At 38.2% G+C, this 20,608-nt stretch overlaps 1 protein-coding gene across 10 annotated transcripts in view; it reads right to left on the reverse strand.

Annotated features, from left to right (window-relative positions):
* Window positions 1-20,608, reverse strand: part of INPP4B (inositol polyphosphate-4-phosphatase type II B) — a 293,798-nt gene that overhangs the window by 105,811 nt on the left and 167,379 nt on the right. For all 10 annotated transcript variants that reach the window (XM_066186440.1, XM_066186445.1, XM_066186446.1 and 7 more), the window contains 4 exons: window positions 13,978-14,028; window positions 10,551-10,630; window positions 2,469-2,580; window positions 432-504 (listed from right to left, as the gene is read on the reverse strand). In XM_066186440.1, the coding sequence (XP_066042537.1) occupies window positions 432-504; window positions 2,469-2,580; window positions 10,551-10,630; window positions 13,978-14,028 (316 nt within the window). The remainder of the gene's footprint in view (window positions 1-431; window positions 505-2,468; window positions 2,581-10,550; window positions 10,631-13,977; window positions 14,029-20,608) is intronic.

Below are 20,608 nucleotides of genomic sequence, written 5' to 3' on the forward strand. Positions count from 1 at the left end.
ACAGCTCCTTTCATTCTAGGATAGATAGTTTCCAGATCAAACTGAAACTGCCACTTCATCAGCCATCAGAGAGATTGATTGTCTGGGGTATTCGCTTAAAAATAATGCGTAATTATTTAACAGAATGACATGACACAAGCTTATGACATAAATTCCATGCCCATGGAAGTCACTGTCAGTCTTGAAAATCACTGACCCGTAAAGATGTAGATGGAGATTTCAGCTTCAGAAACCAGAATTGACGCACATTTCTTCCAAGTTCTCAGTAAAATGATAATGTCAAATACGTATAAAACACTAAAATATTGAACTTCAACATCTGTGCAGCGTTTGAAGAGACATTTATGAGCTCTGCCACAAATCTGTGTGATTTCTTCAGGACCAGACACAGCATTGCAAGAGCCATCTCTCACAAATGTTGGAATTCTTACCTGCATTTAAGGAAGGCAGGTTGTCTTTCCCACTTATGCCTTCAGTGGCTGTACACTCACGAACCAACGTACACTGCAAAAGAAATACAACCACAAAAGTGACACGTTCAGTGGTCTGAAATAAATCCAAGGCAGTTTATATACGGCAGGCTGAAAACCATCACTAATAATAATATAAACTTCCCAAGTCTTAATTATAATTTACATTTTTATCTTTCTATTTCTGTTCCAAGAAGCTTAAACACAATCAGAACTATAGCCAAGAAAATGACAAAATATGATCAGCTGTTCCCTAATAAAACAGGAATGTTTCCTACCAGTATGATGGCAGAAATGTTGAGAGATATTAATAGTTTAGCTTAATATGTAAGTTTTATTATAAGAATAAGGCACTTTAGTTTAAAACAATTTTTGATAAGTTTTGTGCTTTCAAAGAGGTTTCTTTAGGCAAAGCAGTTTTCAAACGCAGAGTGCAAGAAAACACTTCATTAATTTTTAAACAAGACAAAAGTTGGAAGCACAAAAAAAGTCTTTAAAATGTGCTCACATTTTGTGATTGAAGTAATTTGTTATACAAGTGAACCGGAATATCGCTTTGATAAGATCAGTGCATAAAATTGTAAAATCAGTGTACACCTATGTTAAATGCAGTATGACATATCTTTTTAATGCTCCTCCTACCCCCAGCCAGAAAACAAATGGGATTCTCTAAAGGTGATAGGGAGCTCTGTTCCCAGAAACTCAGAGGAGAATTTAAGACAGAGAGCAACACATGGTACTCTCTACCAGGTGATATCTGAAATTAACCATCACCTTCCACTTCCATGAGAAATTCCTGCACATAGTTCATCTAAAAGTGAGCAAACCCAGTTCAAAACTTATTTATTTTATATTAATTCAATAACTCGACATTCTTACAATTGCATCCTCACTGTCAACGTATAAACCAAGACTATGCTGCACCTGATTTGCACAAACCAAGGACTCCGTTAAAGAGCACAGAAAATACGTCTGCCATGAGTCTGGTCTCTTGTTACAAGTATTAGAAACCCCTAGAAAACTTTTGCTATTAAAACCTTCTATCTGCTCCAGGCCAGACACAGCTCATTAATTACATCTCAAATAATTGCAAGGAGTCTCATTCCACATTTTGAAGTGGAAGAAAAGCAAAATAAAAGAGAAGGCAGGAAAAACAGCTCATGTTGCCCGTATTGTGCAAGTTTTACAGTTCAAAATCAGAAAGATTTCACAGCATTTGTTGGCTTTTTGGAACTGGTCTCACTCATTTACTGTTTTTAAAAGGCATTCAAGTCCTTCAAGACAAGGGTGGAAAAAAGTGTAAAATCTACCCTCAGAATCTGACCCCAAAGCAGGCTGGTTTGGCTAAGCAGAAAAGATATTGAAAATAATGTCCTTTTCTCAAAAAATAGTCTTATATGTTACTTCGAAACAAAAAAAATGCTGCATTCCCTGAAGCAGTATTTCCTTTTTTTTTTTTTTATTTTTCCCAAGAGGAGCAGAATACACCATAGAGTTAAGTAGTAAACCATAGTGTGAGGGCTGCAAAAATCGTGTGCTCCCACGAAACGCAGGTGAACTTGCCCCTCTGCAAGGGAATTCACCTCTTCTTTGGTTTGCCTGTCATTCTTCCCAGCTTTTCAGAATTGTGGGCACAGATTGCACATAAAAATCAACATGAGCAGGATTTCAAGGGCACAAAGCAGAGCAGCTACCCACGGAAAAAAGAAGCTGTACTTATGGCATCTCTCTGGACAGTTTTTTGATCAGGAGTGATCAAATACATTCAGTTGAGATAAAAATAAGCTATTTTTTTTTTTTCTTGAAAAAGGAAAGGGGCTAGGAAACTCAGGTTAGAATATTACTCTGTACATTTTTATGAGTTTGGGCTTTTTTCAGTTGCACTTACTCCAGAAATTTGGTTTTAAGTCCTTAACCCAATTTGGTACTTAGTATTTTAGACATCTGGTACAACTGATCATTCTAATTAACTTCATGCAATAAACTATGAGTTTCTACCTTTTGATCCTGGGTATCTGCTGTGATGTGGTCTGTTTCCCCCTCCTCTAGCTCTCCCATCTTCACAAGGTTGACTTCAATGGTACCAACTGTCTTTCCACCATCAGATGTTCTGGAAAAAAAACCAGCCCATGACACTAGGTCACTTGCAGCATCGAATTCTTTCAATTAAAATATTTTCAGTAAATATTTAGTCCCCTCTCCATTCCGGAAAGCTGCAGTCACCTGTATTGAATTGGTTATTTGCCATCACAAACCAAATGTTAACAATGAGGCAACTTCTTTAGGACAATGGAAGTTTCCATCACAAAACTGAGGACAGGTGAGTGTTATAAATGGTGCCCGAATCCATGAACACTGCCAAGTTTTCATTCTAGACCTTATCCTGTCTGCGGACTATGGGATAAAGGGCTGTAACACAGCACCAATATTCAACTTAGGATCTGCAATCCAACAGCAGAGTACATGGCTTTGTTTCCCAACAATCTGCAAAGAAAGGACTTACCAGTGTAGTAATAAAAGCCTTGCAAAACCAAAACCACAAAACTAATCTGAATATCACTTTTCCCTTTGTAGTCCCTCCACAGAGTAATTATTCAGAATCCATTCCTTTTCTTGAACAAAATGGGAATGGCAGTACAATTCCAGGTGAATTCCTTTGTTATCATCTCCACAAATAGTTTACTTCCAATTAATCAAAACCAAATTACATCACCAAGAAAAGAGTATCATTGACTACTTTTGGGAAGAGACAAGGACTTAAACTCCAGAAACATAGCAAATTCTTTTTCAGCTTTCACCGGCAGCACAGCACCAAGGTTAATGGCACAGTCTAACTCCCCAGGCTTATTCTGAACAGCTGGATTTTTTGAAAGGAAGGAAAGAGGAGTAACAGACCATTTCATAATAATGAGGAAAGGGCAACAAAAGGCACCAAGCAAAAATAGGGAAAAGGAAATGATGAGAATAAGTTCAGCAGAATTACAAAAACACAGCGAGGAAGGAGAATCAAAACAAATGTGTTTGGGGCAATACTCTGTATTATCTGAGCAGTGAAAATGAGGAGTGATGAATCAGGAAAAAAGAATCCACAGCAAAGTTCAATGTCATAAAATCATAAAATCACTGAATTATTGAATATGCTGAGTCAGAAGGGACCCATTAGAATCACCAAGTCCAACTCCTACAGTCAAACCTCAAAAAATAGTTTCCCCCAAGCTTCCAAATAATTATTTTGGTTGCAAACCATTAGGCTTTAATATGCACTCAGTAGAATACGCTCATCTTGCAACTATACAAATCTGGTCTTCTATAAAATCTTGCAAAATACACATAATTCTTCATATTTCATATGGGGAAAACTTCATTTGCTCTAAGCCAAATTAAATGCTGAGAATAAGGAAATAATTAATAACAAACCATTTCCAGATAGTTTTTCAATTTAAGAAGCCTATATTAATTAACAAAATATCCAGAAGAAAAGTAATAAGGGTTCAGTGTCCAAATGGTGCTTATGAGCAGAAATACATAATAATTTTGAAATGCATGAAAACAACTAAATGGCCTTCTGAATGAAGAACTTTCCCCTGAGTTGTTGCAATCTCATGGTTTGATTTGATTTCTTTTCTCCTTCTAGTGTCAAACTGGCACCCAAACTAGGCTATGTCAACAAACGGATCACAGCATTACCAAGCAGAAAGGGAATACATCCGATGTCAGCAAATCACATACCTGTTTAAAAACCGAAGTGTGTGTTATAAGACTGAAAATTTTTCAACAGCTTAAGCTGTTCTGATCAAAGTGTCAAGTGAATATAATAAAATAAAATGGACATGCTAGCTACACTTTCCCAGTCCTTGTCTCTTGTTCTTTACAATGCTAAATATTCCCCTCACAGCTGTTATTAAAAGCTTGGCTTCAGTGTGACAGTGAGCACTGCATTGCTTGCCTGCATCAGGGGCAAGATCTATTTTGTATTAAAAACCAGTGATTAATCTAATTTCACTTCTACTTTTTTTTTTTTACACAATTATTTTCTTCCCAAAATTACTCCTGTTCTGGTCTAATACATATGTAATATTACAATCTGGAACATGCATTGCCTGCAAGAGAAGGTCATGAAATACGATAAAACTAAACAGTGGGACTTGTTGCATTGTAGTTGCACTTCTTTCCCCCGTTCTTATCTTCCCACACAGAAATGTGAAGAGACAAGTTAACAAAAAAAGCCAACAACAACAAAACCAACAAATCCCCAGACCAAAGTTTCTTTTGAATGCTACAGGCATACAAATCAACAAAGAGCTCTATAAGTGCCCAGGGCAAAACTGCTGTGAGCAGTGTCAGACTCCATGATTTTAAAACACCAGCAGTGTATGACAGTCTTCAAGTAGACATGTCACGCATTTCAAACTTTCCAGCAACATCACGAGATTAACATTTCATTTGAAAGAAAATTTAAAAAGAGAAACAGAAGTGATGCAGTGGGAAAAATTTTAAAAAAAAAAAAGCTGAGTGATCATATTTTAGTAGTATAAAAAGCCGTATAATTTTACTTTGCACTAACAGTATTGAGCACACACCCACATCTATGTACACACTTCATGTCTTTTGCTTGCAGAGACGTGAAGAGAATCTCACACATACACACTGTTCAACAGAGCATCAGAGAAATAATTAATTGGTTTTAGAATACTTGATAACACATTAGGATGAAATCAGCTTATTTGTGGGTAGTTTAATAAAGCTGAGAAGGACTCTGCACCCACACTGTGAAGTGAAGATGGTCCCTGCATCAAATTGCTCCCAGCCATGTGAAAGGAGACACTATATCCTCACAGAAGAAAGGACTGCACCTTGACAACCTGCTTAGGGAGAGCTGAGATGGGGGATACTGCAAAAAGAATAAAACCAGTGTCAACACAAGAAGCCCATACATGGCCCAAAATCCAGTTGGCTTATGGAGCAGGAAAATTGCTGATAATTTTTAGCGCCCTGGGACACAGAGCAGCAATCATCTGATACCTGTTAACAGAGCACCTGCATTTGTAAATAGATTTCTCTACCATCCCAAGTCCTTGAGGATCCCCAGGTCGGTTTTAGTTCCCTCAAATGTGAGGGAAGGAGATAGCCTATAACAGCATGAGCAGCAGGAATTTGTGCCCACTTTATTACTCCTGGCCATAAAATATTGACCAAGGCATCCAGAGAGAAAGAAGGCAACAAGCTAGTGATGGAAAAGTAAGTGAGCTAGATGGACTGAGAACAGCAGACATTTGCCTCCAACGCTGATCTCATCAAGTCTCATTATTACATGGTGAATATGCAAATTTAGGCCTGCTAATTAGTTCCCACAGCCACATACCTTTCTTCCAAAAAAAAAAAAAAGAAAAAAGAAAAATATTCAAAAAGTTGTGTAAAATAATACACACAAAAAAAGACTTCATGTTTGCGTGGCTGTCTTAATCATAAAAGACAAAGCGACTGCCTGAAAAGCAAACTGCATGACAGAGTCTAGCAGCCAGCCCCTTTCTCCAGTGCCTGATACACCATAAATGCAATTAGCACAGGCTAACATACACATTGTGATAAAATTAATTTCTCCACTGATATAATATATTTTGATATATCCAAGCGCAAAAGTATGGTAGTTACACAAAAATGTTTATCTGTGAATTCACAGTGAAGCCTATTAAAATAATCAATACCGGTTTTAAACAAGTCCACTGTAAATAACATTCTGTTGCATTCTAAGGTAACTAAAAAAAGTTTTGCAATGCTCAGTTCCTTCTGTTTTCATTATTTCAATGTGCAGTTGATTAAGTTTCATGTCTGAACACGTTTCACCTCAACTGTATTGGAGATTTGCCTGACTTACAAAGTCAAGCTGCTGTTCACCAGCTTCCAGAAGTGGACAACACAACATGAAGCAGCCAAGAAACAATTTCAGGAGGGAGACCAAGTACAACTACTTGTAGACAGATACCTTTTGAATTTTAAGAGGGAAAAGCAGCTAAATACACAGTATTTTATAGTCATCATTTGCTAGGGAAGTTATGCTAAGTACATAAATGACTGCAGAAATTACTGTGCTGCTTTCCAATTCTCTCTAGTTAGTTAAACTTTGTGAATGTTACTGCTACCAAAGTGCAGTTACATGTTTTCTGGCCCACTGAACTACAAGCTGTTAGGAAGGAGGGAAATGAAGAGGACTTTCTTTCCAAACATAGCTATGTTTAGCTCCTTTCTTTAAAGAAAGTTCATTAATCTTGGACAGGACTGAAAAGACAACAACTAAAATTAGACAGCTAGACAAATAGATAGTGTCCAACAGCTTATGCACTGACACATGCCTCAAGTCTGTATAGTACATGATTGACAGACCTGCAGAGGCACAACCTCTCAGATAATCTGTATAATTCATGCACCCCATCCTAGCTCCTGTTCGTTTAGCTCCACTGCTGTGGAGTTCCTGCTCACAGAGGCCAAAGGATCTGGGTGGTATTGACACCACCCCACCTTCACACGGAAGTACCCTACTTACCCTTCTGTCAGTCTCTTGAAAGAAGCATGTCAGACAGATGCACCTTACATTCACAGAGAACAAAAGAGAGCACTATTATCTTTTTCCTTTGCTGCTTCTTACATGTAACTAAGCGGAAATCATATCCAAATTTCCCAAGCTAAAGAGGGCCTTCCTGGAAACAGGCAGACTACCAGCACACGGAAAGGGGCTAATGGAAGTACTGACTGCCAGCTCTTTGCAAAAAGCCATACAGCTCAACCAAGAAAAAAAAACCAAAAACCACAAAACCCCAAAATATTATGCTGTTCTTAACAGAAAGGCATGGTAAAAGATCCTCAAAATTAAACTTAAAAATCAAATCAACTAAAAGAACAAAACCAGTTTTATCACTAAATTAGCAGCCAGTATACTTAGCTCTCATTTAGAAAGAAGAAAATAGTAATGATTTTATTTTTTGAATAGGACATACTATATCATATAGTCAATATTAAGAAATATTCTCCTCCTGAAAAACACTTTTGTTTAATTCAACAGCCCATTTTATGCCATTCATCATGACATCTGTATGAGAAAGCTGGAAGCAAGTGGCATTGTATTATCATTGCAAAATGAAACATGCAAGTCTATAGAAAGCATCTCTCTTTTTATAAATTCCATATTGGAAACTGCAATCCCAAATCTTTAGTAACTAAATCCCTCTATCAACATCAGTTGTGTACACTGAAGTAATTCTACAAATCGATCCTTTCATTTTTTAATGATTATTTACACACTCACAGATCTACCAGAAGCACTCAGCCACCAGTTTAGGGCACCTTCATGGAGAAGAAAGGGCAATCAAAATAAAACCTTCTTTTGCAAAAGTTTTGTAACTTGTGTCCCTAATCACTACTAGGGTGCAATGGTAGGAAAATGGAAAAGTAGGGTGCAGTGTCTCAACAGTAAGAACTTGTAGACACATGCCAGCTCTGCACAGAACAACAGAAAAATACAAAAATCTTTCTTTTAAAATACTTATATTGTTACACTGTACCTCAGAAAGACAGTGGAAAGACATTAAAAAAAAAAAGAAAAACAAAAAGAAAGCTCAGTTAAAATTAACCAGATTCTATAATTACACCAATCTTTGCAGGGCGCACCACTGAGCAATTTCCGGGTCATTCAATCTCTACTTTAAATCTAACAAAGGACTATCTCAATCACAGGCACTCCCTGACAAACTCCCATCCAAAGAATATCAACAAGAATTAAACAGAATTTCATGCTCTGACAAGTCCCTTGATACATCCTCTATCCTCCTGAGAGGTATTAATACCTCAGGGTGATTAGAGGAAAGCATGCCTAAATTAGTAGACTGCTCTGTTTAAATTGCCATTGAAGAAATGTGGATAATTTCTACTGACTTTCTGCTGCCAAATAGCCATAATCAGAAAACAGTCCCACTTTTGAAAGGTTGGGATTTTTTTTCTTAAAAAAATATCCAACTGAATAAACTCTACCAATTAATGTACCTGCAAATTAATTTAATTGGTATATTTGTCTTTTAGTGTTAGCTGAACAAAGAAGACAACCAAGACTAAAAATATTAATTAAAAGCAAAATTTTCATCTATTTCATATGAGTTTTCCATCTTAACTTTTTGATTACAAATTGGATGGCTGAAATACAAAATACTTGCTATGAAAATGTCCTGACGCTTTCCATTCTGTCAATTACTGTGCGACCTGTTGGAGGCAATCTTTCAGATCAAATTTTCAGTATGCCAATTAGGGACGCAAAGTTAATCCCAAAGAGCTAAAGACAACTTGAATTCCTGTAAGAATAGATTCTTACAATCACTAAGCTAGAATTCATTTACCTAGCAATCAATTCCCATAGGGGACAGTCAGTTCACATTTTATCTAGACAAAGTTATCTCCTTGTTAGGCATGGCATCTTCTGTTTGGGAGGAATTAAAATCAAAGTATTTTGTTAAGTGTGCCCTGTAAACTACACACTCATATACAACTACTCATGTTGAAATAGGAATACAGGTGCCAAAATACCTGAAGAAGTTTCCAGTTCTTAAAAAATCTTTGAATGGGTCAAATTTAGCTCCTTAACCAAAATTAAGGCTGTCTTCCTGTGCTCAGGGTAACAAATGTAACACAGCTTTCCCATAGCACCTACGTGCAACATCCCAGGCACAGCACACACCAGTGTCTCAGTTCTCCCAGTCACAACTTCTTGCCTCCCAAAATGTTGCCTTTGTAGACACACACTTTGTAGTTTGAGCAGTTGCTCTGTGAAGCTTAACTGTACCTTCCCAGTAAACCCAAATAAGCCTCCTTATTGCAAGCCCCCACTTGCAAAAAATCAGCTTGATAAAAGCCCTGCACTATGTAAAGTCCAATGAATTTATTCTGAAAATCACCACCTAAAAGGTTGCCCCTAACCTTCAAAAGGTTTTGGTTGGTATCTTCGTTTATCTAAAGCCATGCAAGGCAGTATCAGGTGTGATAAATGATTTTTTTTTTCCTTCAGTGCACAGCTTTAAGATGTATCTGTTCAGCCCAGCCCTGGGTCTTGAACATTGTCTCTGACCCTTTTGCAGCTCTGTACCCTGTCACTGGTTAGAGTTTTACATCACACCCCCCACAATTTCAGCATGGCTGAATATAACAATGAGTTTAGGAGAGCACAAGTATTTTCACATGAAGAGACACCTTCAATAATTGGGCCCACCTACTTTAAACATGCCTAGTAAATAAACCAAACTGTACACTCTTAATTCTTTAAACCATACACACCAAACAAAACTGAGAATCCTGTGCTCCTTTCTAAAGGAAACTTTGAATGAATATTCCCTATGCCAAGTTCCCTGCAATTCTTCCATAGGTTATCATACTATAACATTACTTTTTCTAATCTGGCACCTGGGAAGCTCCAGGTTATAGGGTTCATATTTAATTTTGCTGTTTAATTTTGACGTTATGCATGGCAAAATTAGAGGCACTTCAAGTTGACATCTAATTTATCTGATGGAACGTGGAGTTTAAAACACAGTCAAGCAGCAATCACAGAATTGTACAGGTTGGAAAAGACCTTTAAGAGCATCAAGTCCAACCATTAATCCAGCAGTGCTGGGTCCACCTCAAATCACGTTCCTCAGGGCCACATCTACATGTCTTATAAATACCTCCAGGGATGGTGACCCCCATACTTCCCTGGGCAGCCTGTTCCAGTGCTTGACAACCTCTCATGTGAAGAATTTTTTTCCTGATATCCAGTCTAAACCACACCTGGTGGAACTTGGGGTCATTTTCTCTTGTTCTCTTACTTCTACCTGGGAGATGAGACCAGCCCCTACCTCACAACAGCTCCTTTCAGGTAATTGGAGAGGGTGATAAGGTCCCCACTGAGCCTACTTTCCTCCAGGATAAACACTCCCAGCTCCCTCAGCTGTTCCTCACCTGACTTGTTTTCCAGACCCTTCCCCAGCTTTGTTCCCTTTCTTTGGATGAGAAATGCCAAGGGTTAACAACTCACCATGATTTACAACAGAGGGAAACACTTACCTGAGGGCAAGGGTCAACTGCTGCTCCTTTGACTTCACCAGATCTCCTACTCTAAAAGTTGCACAGCCCAGGAAGCTTCGCTAAAAAACAAATGAGAAAGAAAAGATAACACATTCATTCACTTTTGTTACTTCTTTTGGTATCACACTTGAAAATCTTTCTTTGGTACCTAGAAAAAAATTGCATTTCCATATAACAGTTTGACACTATCCACTAGAATTTTTCTTTTGTGCATCTGCAGAATGATTAACAGTAAACTGTTAAAAATTGGTTTTATGGGCAGGAACCTCTCTCTTTTCCATTAAGAACAGTCTAAAAAACCTGACAACAGGTTGTAAGATGTACAGCCACAGTAAAAATTTAATTCAGTACAAGTATTTGCATTTTGCATCTATTTCTTGCTCTTTTTTCTAATTTCTGGATTACAAGAAGTGTTAAGTTTTCAATGTTTCACCAAAGTTGTTGTTGTTGTTATGGTTTTTTCTCAAGCCACTGGCATTACCATCTATGTATTCCAAATATGAATGTATTTTCTAGGAAGGTACTTTAAATTGAGTTCAGCACCAGTTTATTAATAGACATGTTATATTTCTCTAGTTCTTGGCAACGTGTTAAGTACTTTTTTCCTCTATTTCCATCGTAAGGTGAACCTATTCCCTGCATTAAAAGTGCAGAGAAATGTAGTAATGCAACTAGAATGCCTAAAGTTAAATGAAACTACACCACTACACCATCATCTTCTATAAAAATCACCCTTCACACCTAAAAAGAAAAGTACAAGGAAGAAAAATTATTAAATCTTCTTTTGTACTTTGGTTATTTTTAACCTCTGCTCAAAACCTGCTCCCCATTGCTGAAATCCCTTTTTGTCAACTTGGCCAGTGGGAGTATTCCGGCCTTGGGAACAATGAGAAAGACACTAGCAGCCTACAGCCATCTTCTGACCATTTATCTTTCAAATATACAACTCAATATCACTTGCTCTAAATAAATTATAACGAAATCATTACATTATGTTTAATTTTTTACAATAAAACCATAGGAAGGATACAAAGTTTGGTTTTTATTATGTAACACTAAGCTTACTGTTAGGAATGGCAAATTAAAATTCCAGGCTAAATTATATACATTCTTGGATATAAAAATTAAAGAAGAATCAAGTCGCTTTGAGTCAACAGAGGCTGATGACAGAGAGCAACTTTCCCTTCACGGAAAAACAGAAAAGGATTGGTTGCTACTGAGAAGAGTAAAACCCCTTTAGCTGGCTTTCTTTCAGGAAAACCAGCAGGATGCTGAGTATTTGAATGCAAACAGTAAAGCTCTACACTAAGGTAAGTTTTCTTCCATATAAAACGTACAGTTCAAATAACAATTCTGAAATTAGGTAAGCACCAACACTGGCCTGCAGTTTGGTAAACTGAGTCATGAGGTATGGGGCTTGTTCCCATCAATGGCACAGGCTTAGATTTCCTAAGCAGCAAAGAAAAAAAAACATACGTTGAGAATCTAGGGAAGGCTGGAAAAAGACTGGATCTGGAAGTGATGAACAGGAAGAAAGGAAGAAAAAAGACCTGTAGGATATATATAGAGAGAGAGAGAGAGAGAAAAAAAAACCACAGCCACACAAGCAAAGATCAAAGGTTAGTTTTCAGTGCCAAAATAAAAGGTACTTCTACAAAAAAGACATCCAGGTGCAACACACAGTGATGCACAGCCTTACTGGAGTGAACACAGATGGTTCTGTCTTCCTTTAGATCGGTCAACATGACAGTGTTTCTGCAGTAAAACTCTGTGGTCACATATTTAGCCTAGCTGATTTATCTTCTTCAAGAGCACGTCCTTCCTCACACTGTAAGAACACGTTCCACAGCACTATGGCACCCTTTATTCTGGCAATTCTCTATGGCAGCCTTTTTTCTGACAATTCATGACATTTGAGTGCTTGCGTTTGAAACCTGACCATTTGGAAATGGGGAAGAGGGGTATTTGGAATCAAACTGATATAAGGTTCGATCGTTTGGGGCTTCTTTCTGCAAGAAAATAGAACTGTACATATATTTAAGATTCCTAAGTCGGAATCCTTATGTGACCAGAGCCAAGAGACAACTACACTGCTCTCTCATAAAGTCAAAGAGCTTTGGTTGTTGTATCCACTAAACATGTCTGAGGGTCAGATCTACTTCTCCAGTGTCATGAAATTAAAGGTGAATGATTTTATTGGCTTGAAACATTCTACTTAGTTCTCTGTTTCATATTTTTATACTTATTTAGAAAACAAAAAGTCTTTGCTTGGCAACACAGAGCTACGTGCAAAATCAAATAAAATTTTAAATGATCCCATGACCCAAATGAAGAGAGTTATGCTAATGTTCAAGGGGTCTAATATCAAACTGGAGAATACTTTTTCCATACTGATTTAGGCACCAATAGTCCGCCCTGGGGCCTGAACTGGCAGTCTACAAACCAATCTAACTTTGCCCACATGACTTGGAAAGGCTTGAAAAGTAGGCTTTAAACAGAATTGCTGCTGTAATGCTAACTGCAGTGTAATGTTCCTTTGGAATTTTGCTAGTGTTATAGTCACAACAATAAATCTTCAGATACGTGCCTTGAGTAGTTTGATGAATAATCTCATCTAGCCAAAGAGAGAAGGCTCTATAATAGCTATATGAAAAGTTAAAACACATCCATTATTTCACTAAGATTGAACTTGCTGCCAAGCTACAGATTTTTCAAACACTAGCTGAAGTCCTGAAAACTATGCCAAGAAAGCCCTGGTAAGGCAGAAAAGTCAGCACTTTAGGCTAAAAATTTAAACCCCCCAGTTATTTTACATGCTTGCAGACAGGTCTGACACCTACATCAGGTGGTCTTTGTTCTTTCATTCAGTTCTAGCAGGACCAACCTTTACCACCCCCACCAGGTGTCCATATTATCCGGGAGGTTTTAGCCCTTTCAGACCCAGAAATTACTTCCCAATACCTTTGTCAAACACTCTGTAGATCTACTCATAAAAACGAGTCCTCTATATGTTGCCAGTTTAATTTCTGAAAACACAAACCAAAGGCAACTCCTGCTGCAGAACGTTTGATACCCTGCACACAAACACCAGAAGGTGACAGCCCAGGCTTCTTCAGGCAATGCCATTCCAGACTCTCAATCTCATCCAGATTGCCTGTATGTCATTAGCAAGAAGCTTGCACAGTTGTGCTTGTCTCAGGAGGCTTCAGTTGAAAAAGATTTTCAAAAAGATGTGAACGGGATTACATCAATCCATGAGACTAACACTCCTGCCTTGATTATTTTATTCATTCAACCAAAAACTTTTGCTATGAAAAAAGCTTGTCAGCTTCTGCTGAGCAGTGAGTGTCTGTGCCTGCTGATGAGATTAAAAAAAAAAAAAAAATCAATGAAAATAATTGCTTACCCCAACATCTGCTCTTGGTTCCTTGTGATCAGGTAGGACACTGGTGCGGACCTGAGAGAAGAGAGGGGGGAAAAGGCAAGAAATCATTACATTTTCTGTTGTTGCTTTCCAATTAGAATGAAAGAATTGCTCATGCCTTTCTTTCCTCATACTTTTGACATTGTGCAGACAAATTTAAATGAAGCTATATACATATATATAATTTATAACAACTAGTAATTGAAGCACAATATTTGCTGGTTCCTGTGAAGAAAGTCTCTTACCACTGCCCTTTTATCATTCTGAACTTTCCTGATTCTCTAAAGGGAGAAAAGCTTTGTTCAGTCATTCTTTCCCTAAAAAGAGATTTTTTGGCTGTAACTTGAGTGACAGAATTCTTCATCTAGAGGTGTTATCTGGAAACAAAATTTCCAGCTTCAAGTGAAAGAGCATTGAAAAGTATTTTCACCAAGTAAGTACTTGCCTTTGCCAGTGGCTCTGCAGCAGAAATCCTGATCCCCAGTTTCAGTGCATGACCCTGCCTCCTTCAGCCACTTACTGAGCATCTCTGAGGTGAGAGATGTCCAAAGGCATTCAGAGAAGGAAAACCTCTATTCTCCCCCACAAGGGACCTCCAGTTGTCCCAGTGTTTTCTGCAAGGTGGAGCTGCCACCGTACTCAACTTCTTTCACATCACAACAGCGTGTATGGGATAATCTGACTTCCTCTTCCATATTTCCCAAAATACAGTACAGGTCGGTGTGTGGGTGTGCCTTTAGTATCTTTATAATTTTATTGTTGAGTGGTGGTTGAGAACAGACAAGTGATTAAACAGCAAAAATTAGATAGAAAATGTATAAGAAAACCTCTGTGACATCCCTGATGGCCTGCCTGGGCCAAAACCAGCCCTTTGGAATACCACTGAGCATGCACATCTGTTTGATTATCCGGCCTAAATAACAGATATCCATTCCCCAGGAACAAACTTTTGGCTTGATTTCCAAGTAAAACTCAAACTCATTTTGTAAATATCTCTTCAAAGGACACTTTTTTTTTTCCATGCCCACAAGTATGACCCTCAGTTCTCTTCTAGCTGCAACACAGTACATAAAAAGAAACACTCCTTTAAAGCAAAGATAATTTAATAGTCTGTTATTCTAAATACATGCTGTTATAAAGCACCAATACAAAGTCCACCACAAAGACTTGACAAAGCAGAACCGTAGCTTTTCTCAGTCAGCTCTCATCCCTTGATTCCCTACAGTGAGAACATTGGTTTTCCCACAAAAGCCTGAAGACAAGTAAAAAATGCCATCATTAAATTAATGAGGGACAGCATACTTTAGAAATCTGTGGGAGTCCTCACTTGGATGCAATTTTACATTTAGATTTTCCACATTAATACATTAGCAACTCCAAAGCATTTAGCAATCTACAGAAAACTAGTATAAAAAGTTTAATAACTATATTTGTATTTCAAATTTATCTTTAAATGCTTCAAGTCACAAATGAAAATGAAATTACTGACATTTTCATGTTGGTGATACCCATCTTTCCCTTTTGAAGCTGAAGAAATAATTTATAGCAGATCTGTTTTTTAAAAGAAAGATGGAGTATCAACACCAGGCCAAAAATGCTGTGTCATTTTAAGATGCTAAAAAGCAGTTCTGTGTGCCAGCCTCAAAGAAGTGACATCTGGCCCAACAAGAAGTGGGACATTTATATTTTCTAGTTATTTTTATGGCTATTTATTCAAGAAAAATAAGCTAATAATGTAAGAATTAACCGGCCTCTTCATCATTTACTTCTGTGTTTGTAACCCAGCAGCATTTCAGCAAACACTTTAAAAAGTGTATGTGTTTTTTACGATACCAAGTTGTGCTTCACAGCAAGAGAAAGTTCAAGTGCCTTTTATGCTTACTGAAATCAAGGGAATTCAACATTCATTTAGAATCATAGAATATTCCTTCTTTTGCTGGATAAAATCACAGTTCAGGTGAACATATTTCTGCTTTTCAGACCCAACACAGACGTGGAAAGGGATGCCAACACCTGACTAACCTAAAGCCTTCCATATAATACGAGCATACTCCTGAATTTCAAATGGATTGAAAATACAGAAACTATTTCTGTTGCATTTTGCAATCCTTTCTGGTTCAGTTGTGTTTGTTTTCATTTGGTTTTAACCCTTTTATAACCAGCAGTTGGACAGCCAAATGTAACCCTGTCTTCAGTAGGACTGACGTTAGACTGTACCTCTCTTCTCCCCCCCAAAATTGTTTTTTTAATTAAATCAAATATCTTGATCCAGGTGAGTGCAAATCTGTGTGATTTAAGAAACAGTTTTATTATTTGGTATTAATAAAAGAGAAGCCACATGTACGTAAAGTACAGTCTGATCCCTTTCAGGTTGTTTGTTGGTTGAGTTCCTGAATGAACTCTCTGAGTGCTGCAATTCTTGGGGTATCATTATGGGATGTTCACACAGGCCATGTTATAAACACAAAGTCAGCTCCTAAACATTTATAAAACATAAGAAACAAGTCAGTTCTAGTCCCAATCCACAAAATGGAAGAGAAGAAATGGAGATAAATACAGAGGATTTGAAAGGTCAGATATCTTCCCCGTGCCTTTCCTGATTAAACAAACTGCTGCACTTTTAAAAACCTTGTCATAAATCAACTTTTCCCTACTGGCTCCATCTAGAACGATGAAAAAATAGAAATGGAAACAGAAAGTCAGATTTTAATCCCAAACATCCACTACTCTGTTAGAATTTCAGTTTTCTCATTATTTGCTCTAGGTTTTCCTATGCAAAATGCAAACCTCTGAGTGGGCAGCTCATTTCCAACTGGGGTACGACCATGCCTCCCTGGAATAGCACACACTACAGCTTTACCTCCCCAGACAAGAAGAGATCACAAAGGCGTGCAAGAAAGCTTTTGACCTAGGCTAAATGCAAAATGTCTGTGACATGTATACATTTCTGTGATTTTTTTTGTAATATAATACAGTCACCTTTTTACACCACAGCTTGTTGTGCCAGGAGCACAGTGGTCCAGAGTGGACACTCATGATAGGCTTACTTTTCTTTAAATCTCATACAGAACAATATGCAATGATAACGCATTTGTCACAGACATATCTGATAAATTTCTCTAGGCATAAATGCTAAATTCAGCTTTAATAAACTGTCCCTTAGAAGGCAGTTTTGCGTGATTAAAAGGAACATTTCTTTCAGTCATTTGCAGCACTCTGAGCCACATTCACACACTGTCAAAGCACAGAAGATTTATTCACTATCATTAGTGAATCTTTTGTGCCTGCCCTTACTTAAAGCCTTTGCATTTTGGTTGATGATCAAAGGCCATGTTCAGAATGCATTCAAGTTTCACAAACAAATAATGCTAGATCCTTTTCTTGGCTACTATGGATTTTTTCCATCAAAAAACCAGAGGCTTCCAGCGACTTCCTAGTACTCACTGCTTTTGGATGCTCAAATGCACTCTTCTGTCACCACTGCTATACACTCCTGGCACCTCACAATAACTAAGCACACGCATCAGGCAAGGCTAGGCAAGGCAAGATAAAAGAGACTACTGAAAGCAGTCACTAAAAAATTGACTTGCACTCCTTCAACAAACCACCTTCCAGGAAAGCATTCCAAACTTCAGCAAAACTAAAGCTACATGGGAACACAACATGCACACAGATTAACCTGGAGGTGCCCTGGGACAGTGTCCATCTGCCTCCACAGGGAAAAGAACACTGAACTCTGCTGACACAGCCTCTCACAGACAGCTGCCATGGGCAATCAGCCCCATCCTCACCACCACTGCCTGCCAGCCAGCAGCAGCACCACCCATCAGAGTCCAGGAGTTTCTTGGAATTTTTCAGTCAAAGAAATTGCAGCTTCATGTATTTGTGGCTGGGCAAGCTGAAAATGGTAAAATTGTTACGGGGTTCTGCAACAACATCAATCAGCTTTTATAGGATAGAACTCATAACAGTACATGCAGCAAAATATTTTTTAAAAGAAGATATTTTACATTCACCAGCTATTCATTGTCATCATATAGATTAACAATTTGTTAAACAGTTCAATCAACACACTGTAGTCAGCAAAGTAAAACACTTTCATCAATTTTGTGTTGGATAAGTGCTTATTGAATGGAGGACAACACCAATACAGTAATTTTCCAACCTTTAGTGCACAATTATTTCCAAACAGCTCGTATAAAATAAAAGAGAACATCTTTTCCCAATGGGCATGCACATGGTATTGCAGGGTTTACAGTTCCAATGGAAAAGCTGATAGGCAGAGAAACTAATAAATGTTAAAACTGAGTTAAAGATGAAAACAAATAAAGGGAATACAAGCTATATCAAATTACTGCAATGTTTTATAATAATCGTAAGATTTGTTATATACATAAATTAAATTTAAACTTATAAAATGTTTATGTATATTCCCTACTACAGATAGTAGGGAAAATACGTATGCCCCTATTACTTGCTGTATAGCAACTGACAGTTTCATCTGTTTACTTATCTGAAAAGGTCAAACAGAAGGGCAGGACTATCTGCATCCTTTCCATAGGCAGTGTGTGGATGTGACTCTTTTTCAGAGCGTGGAGTCAGGACCACTCATTTGTGCAGCGCTGACACTGTGTGCTACCTCCAGGCACACTTCTCGAGATGTAATATGGGGATAATAGAAAAGACCTACTTCTCAGTCTCTGAGAATCTTCATAAACTGCTTTTCTTTCTGACATCTCTACAGCTCAGTATCTTTCTCTGTGTAGGCTGCATCTTTGTGTGCTCTCTGGAGAGCACATGGCACAAGAGAAGCATCACGAGATCCCCCAAGCAAAGATTGAGGTTAACAGGATTTAACAGCTCATGTAGGTATGGAACTTGGTGTATGAATAATTCGCAGAAAAACACAAAAGCCTTGAGTGTTCAATTACAAATAAGGTTTTGTTTGTCTATTTTTACAGCTTGGGAATTTGATCAGAATTGCCTTAAAAAACCTCACAGTTCAAAAGGAACAGATTACTTAGGAACTCTCTCCATACTGAGCACACCACAAAAAAACATACCAACTCTGCAGCATCCACATGGAAGCTGGAACTTCAAGTGACAGGAAAGATCCATAGATTATGAGTGCTTTGGGGCATGCAGCAGAGAGTCAGATCTGATCCAGCAAGGCCTATTAACTCAGCATAATTGCCAGCCACAGCAGAGCTGCACCACTCTGCACTGTGCCTCAATGCAAATTGACACTAGCCCTATCCATACGAGCGCCCAGTGTAGCTCACATTCCAAGCAGAGGTTACACAGTGGGGACAGAGCCCAGCTGGGCATGGATCAGAGCTTCAGCTGCTGGCACTTGGTTCTGCAGATTACCAAACACAACCAATGTGTGCAAAGAGGGGAAAAAAGACAGCTCCTGTTAGCAGGCTTTCCCCCATGAAGCATTAGGATCACATACACAGCTTGTTCCTCAGAGTACACTGCAAAACAACCTGAAAATCACAGAGCTGAAAAACACCCCTTTGGAACACACTTGTAACCACCTCCCCATTATGAGGTCTATTCCATAGCACAGTTATTTACTTTCATATAGTAAATAAATAACCCTGAAGGCAAAGTCATGAGATTGATTTGTCTCTTGTAGTTATTGGAAATAAGAAAAAGCTGTCAAATCTAGCCACGTAAATCTAAATAATCTTTAATACGTTTTTAGTGAATGCAGTGAAAAAATGGAAGGAAGGAAGAAAGTGTTTATTCTTCTTAACATAGCACACAGCATGAGCACTGGATTCAATTTTTTAACCAGTTTGAAACAGCTTTTTTTCTACAGAGAAAGATCAGTCAGATGTAAGGTTATGCGACAGATTAAAAGTGACAAAGAAAAATGGCCTCCACAAATTAGAGATAATCAACGTTTGAGTCTTAGCATCATGGAAAATAGACGTTCTGTTACTCAAAATTAATTTTCTCTTTATTGAAACTTGGGGTACAGATACTCTGCCAGTAGCACTTGCTGCAGAGCACGGCTTTTTGGGGAGGGGAAAAAGCTGTGTGCTGCTGCACCCAGTTAAACCTTCTTGTGTTGCATGATGAGCTCATCGTCACTCCCCTCCAGAGCAGCTCCCAGTAAAGCACAACCTTTGCACTGCGCCTCCAGTACACATTTCGAGCCCACAAAGGAACACCTTCAGGGGATGGTTCAGGCATTGCAGGGGCTCAAACACAGCTGCAGAGTGTGTAACCATGGCAGGGAAGGGACACACTCACCCACCCCAGTCCTCCACAGTGATGAGGACTGACACTGACAATCTGCTGGGTTTTTCAAGCGGTCGAATTTTTGCAATCAATGACCACTGGTAGCAAGCTAAGGAGCTACAGTCCTTTTCCTCCATCTTTCAGGCTTTTTTGAACAAAGCCCAATGATGTGAAGTAGCCTTCTAAAGTCTTAATAGGTACTGAATATTCTAGGCATTTGGTCAGTTATAATTTTAATAAAATAACATATGTAAACATTTAAGTCTGTAGCTGTTTCAATCAGCCAGCAGGCCTTGCCCCCTCCCCATAATAATTTCCAGGAATGACCTCTTCAGAGTCTGTTTTATACTGGGAACAATCT

Source organism: Chamaea fasciata, unplaced genomic scaffold (genome assembly GCF_029207755.1).
Source record: "Chamaea fasciata isolate MVZ Bird 193981 ecotype frontalis unplaced genomic scaffold, bChaFas1.0.hap1 SCAF_6, whole genome shotgun sequence".
NCBI classification, from domain to species: Eukaryota; Metazoa; Chordata; class Aves; order Passeriformes; family Sylviidae; genus Chamaea; species Chamaea fasciata.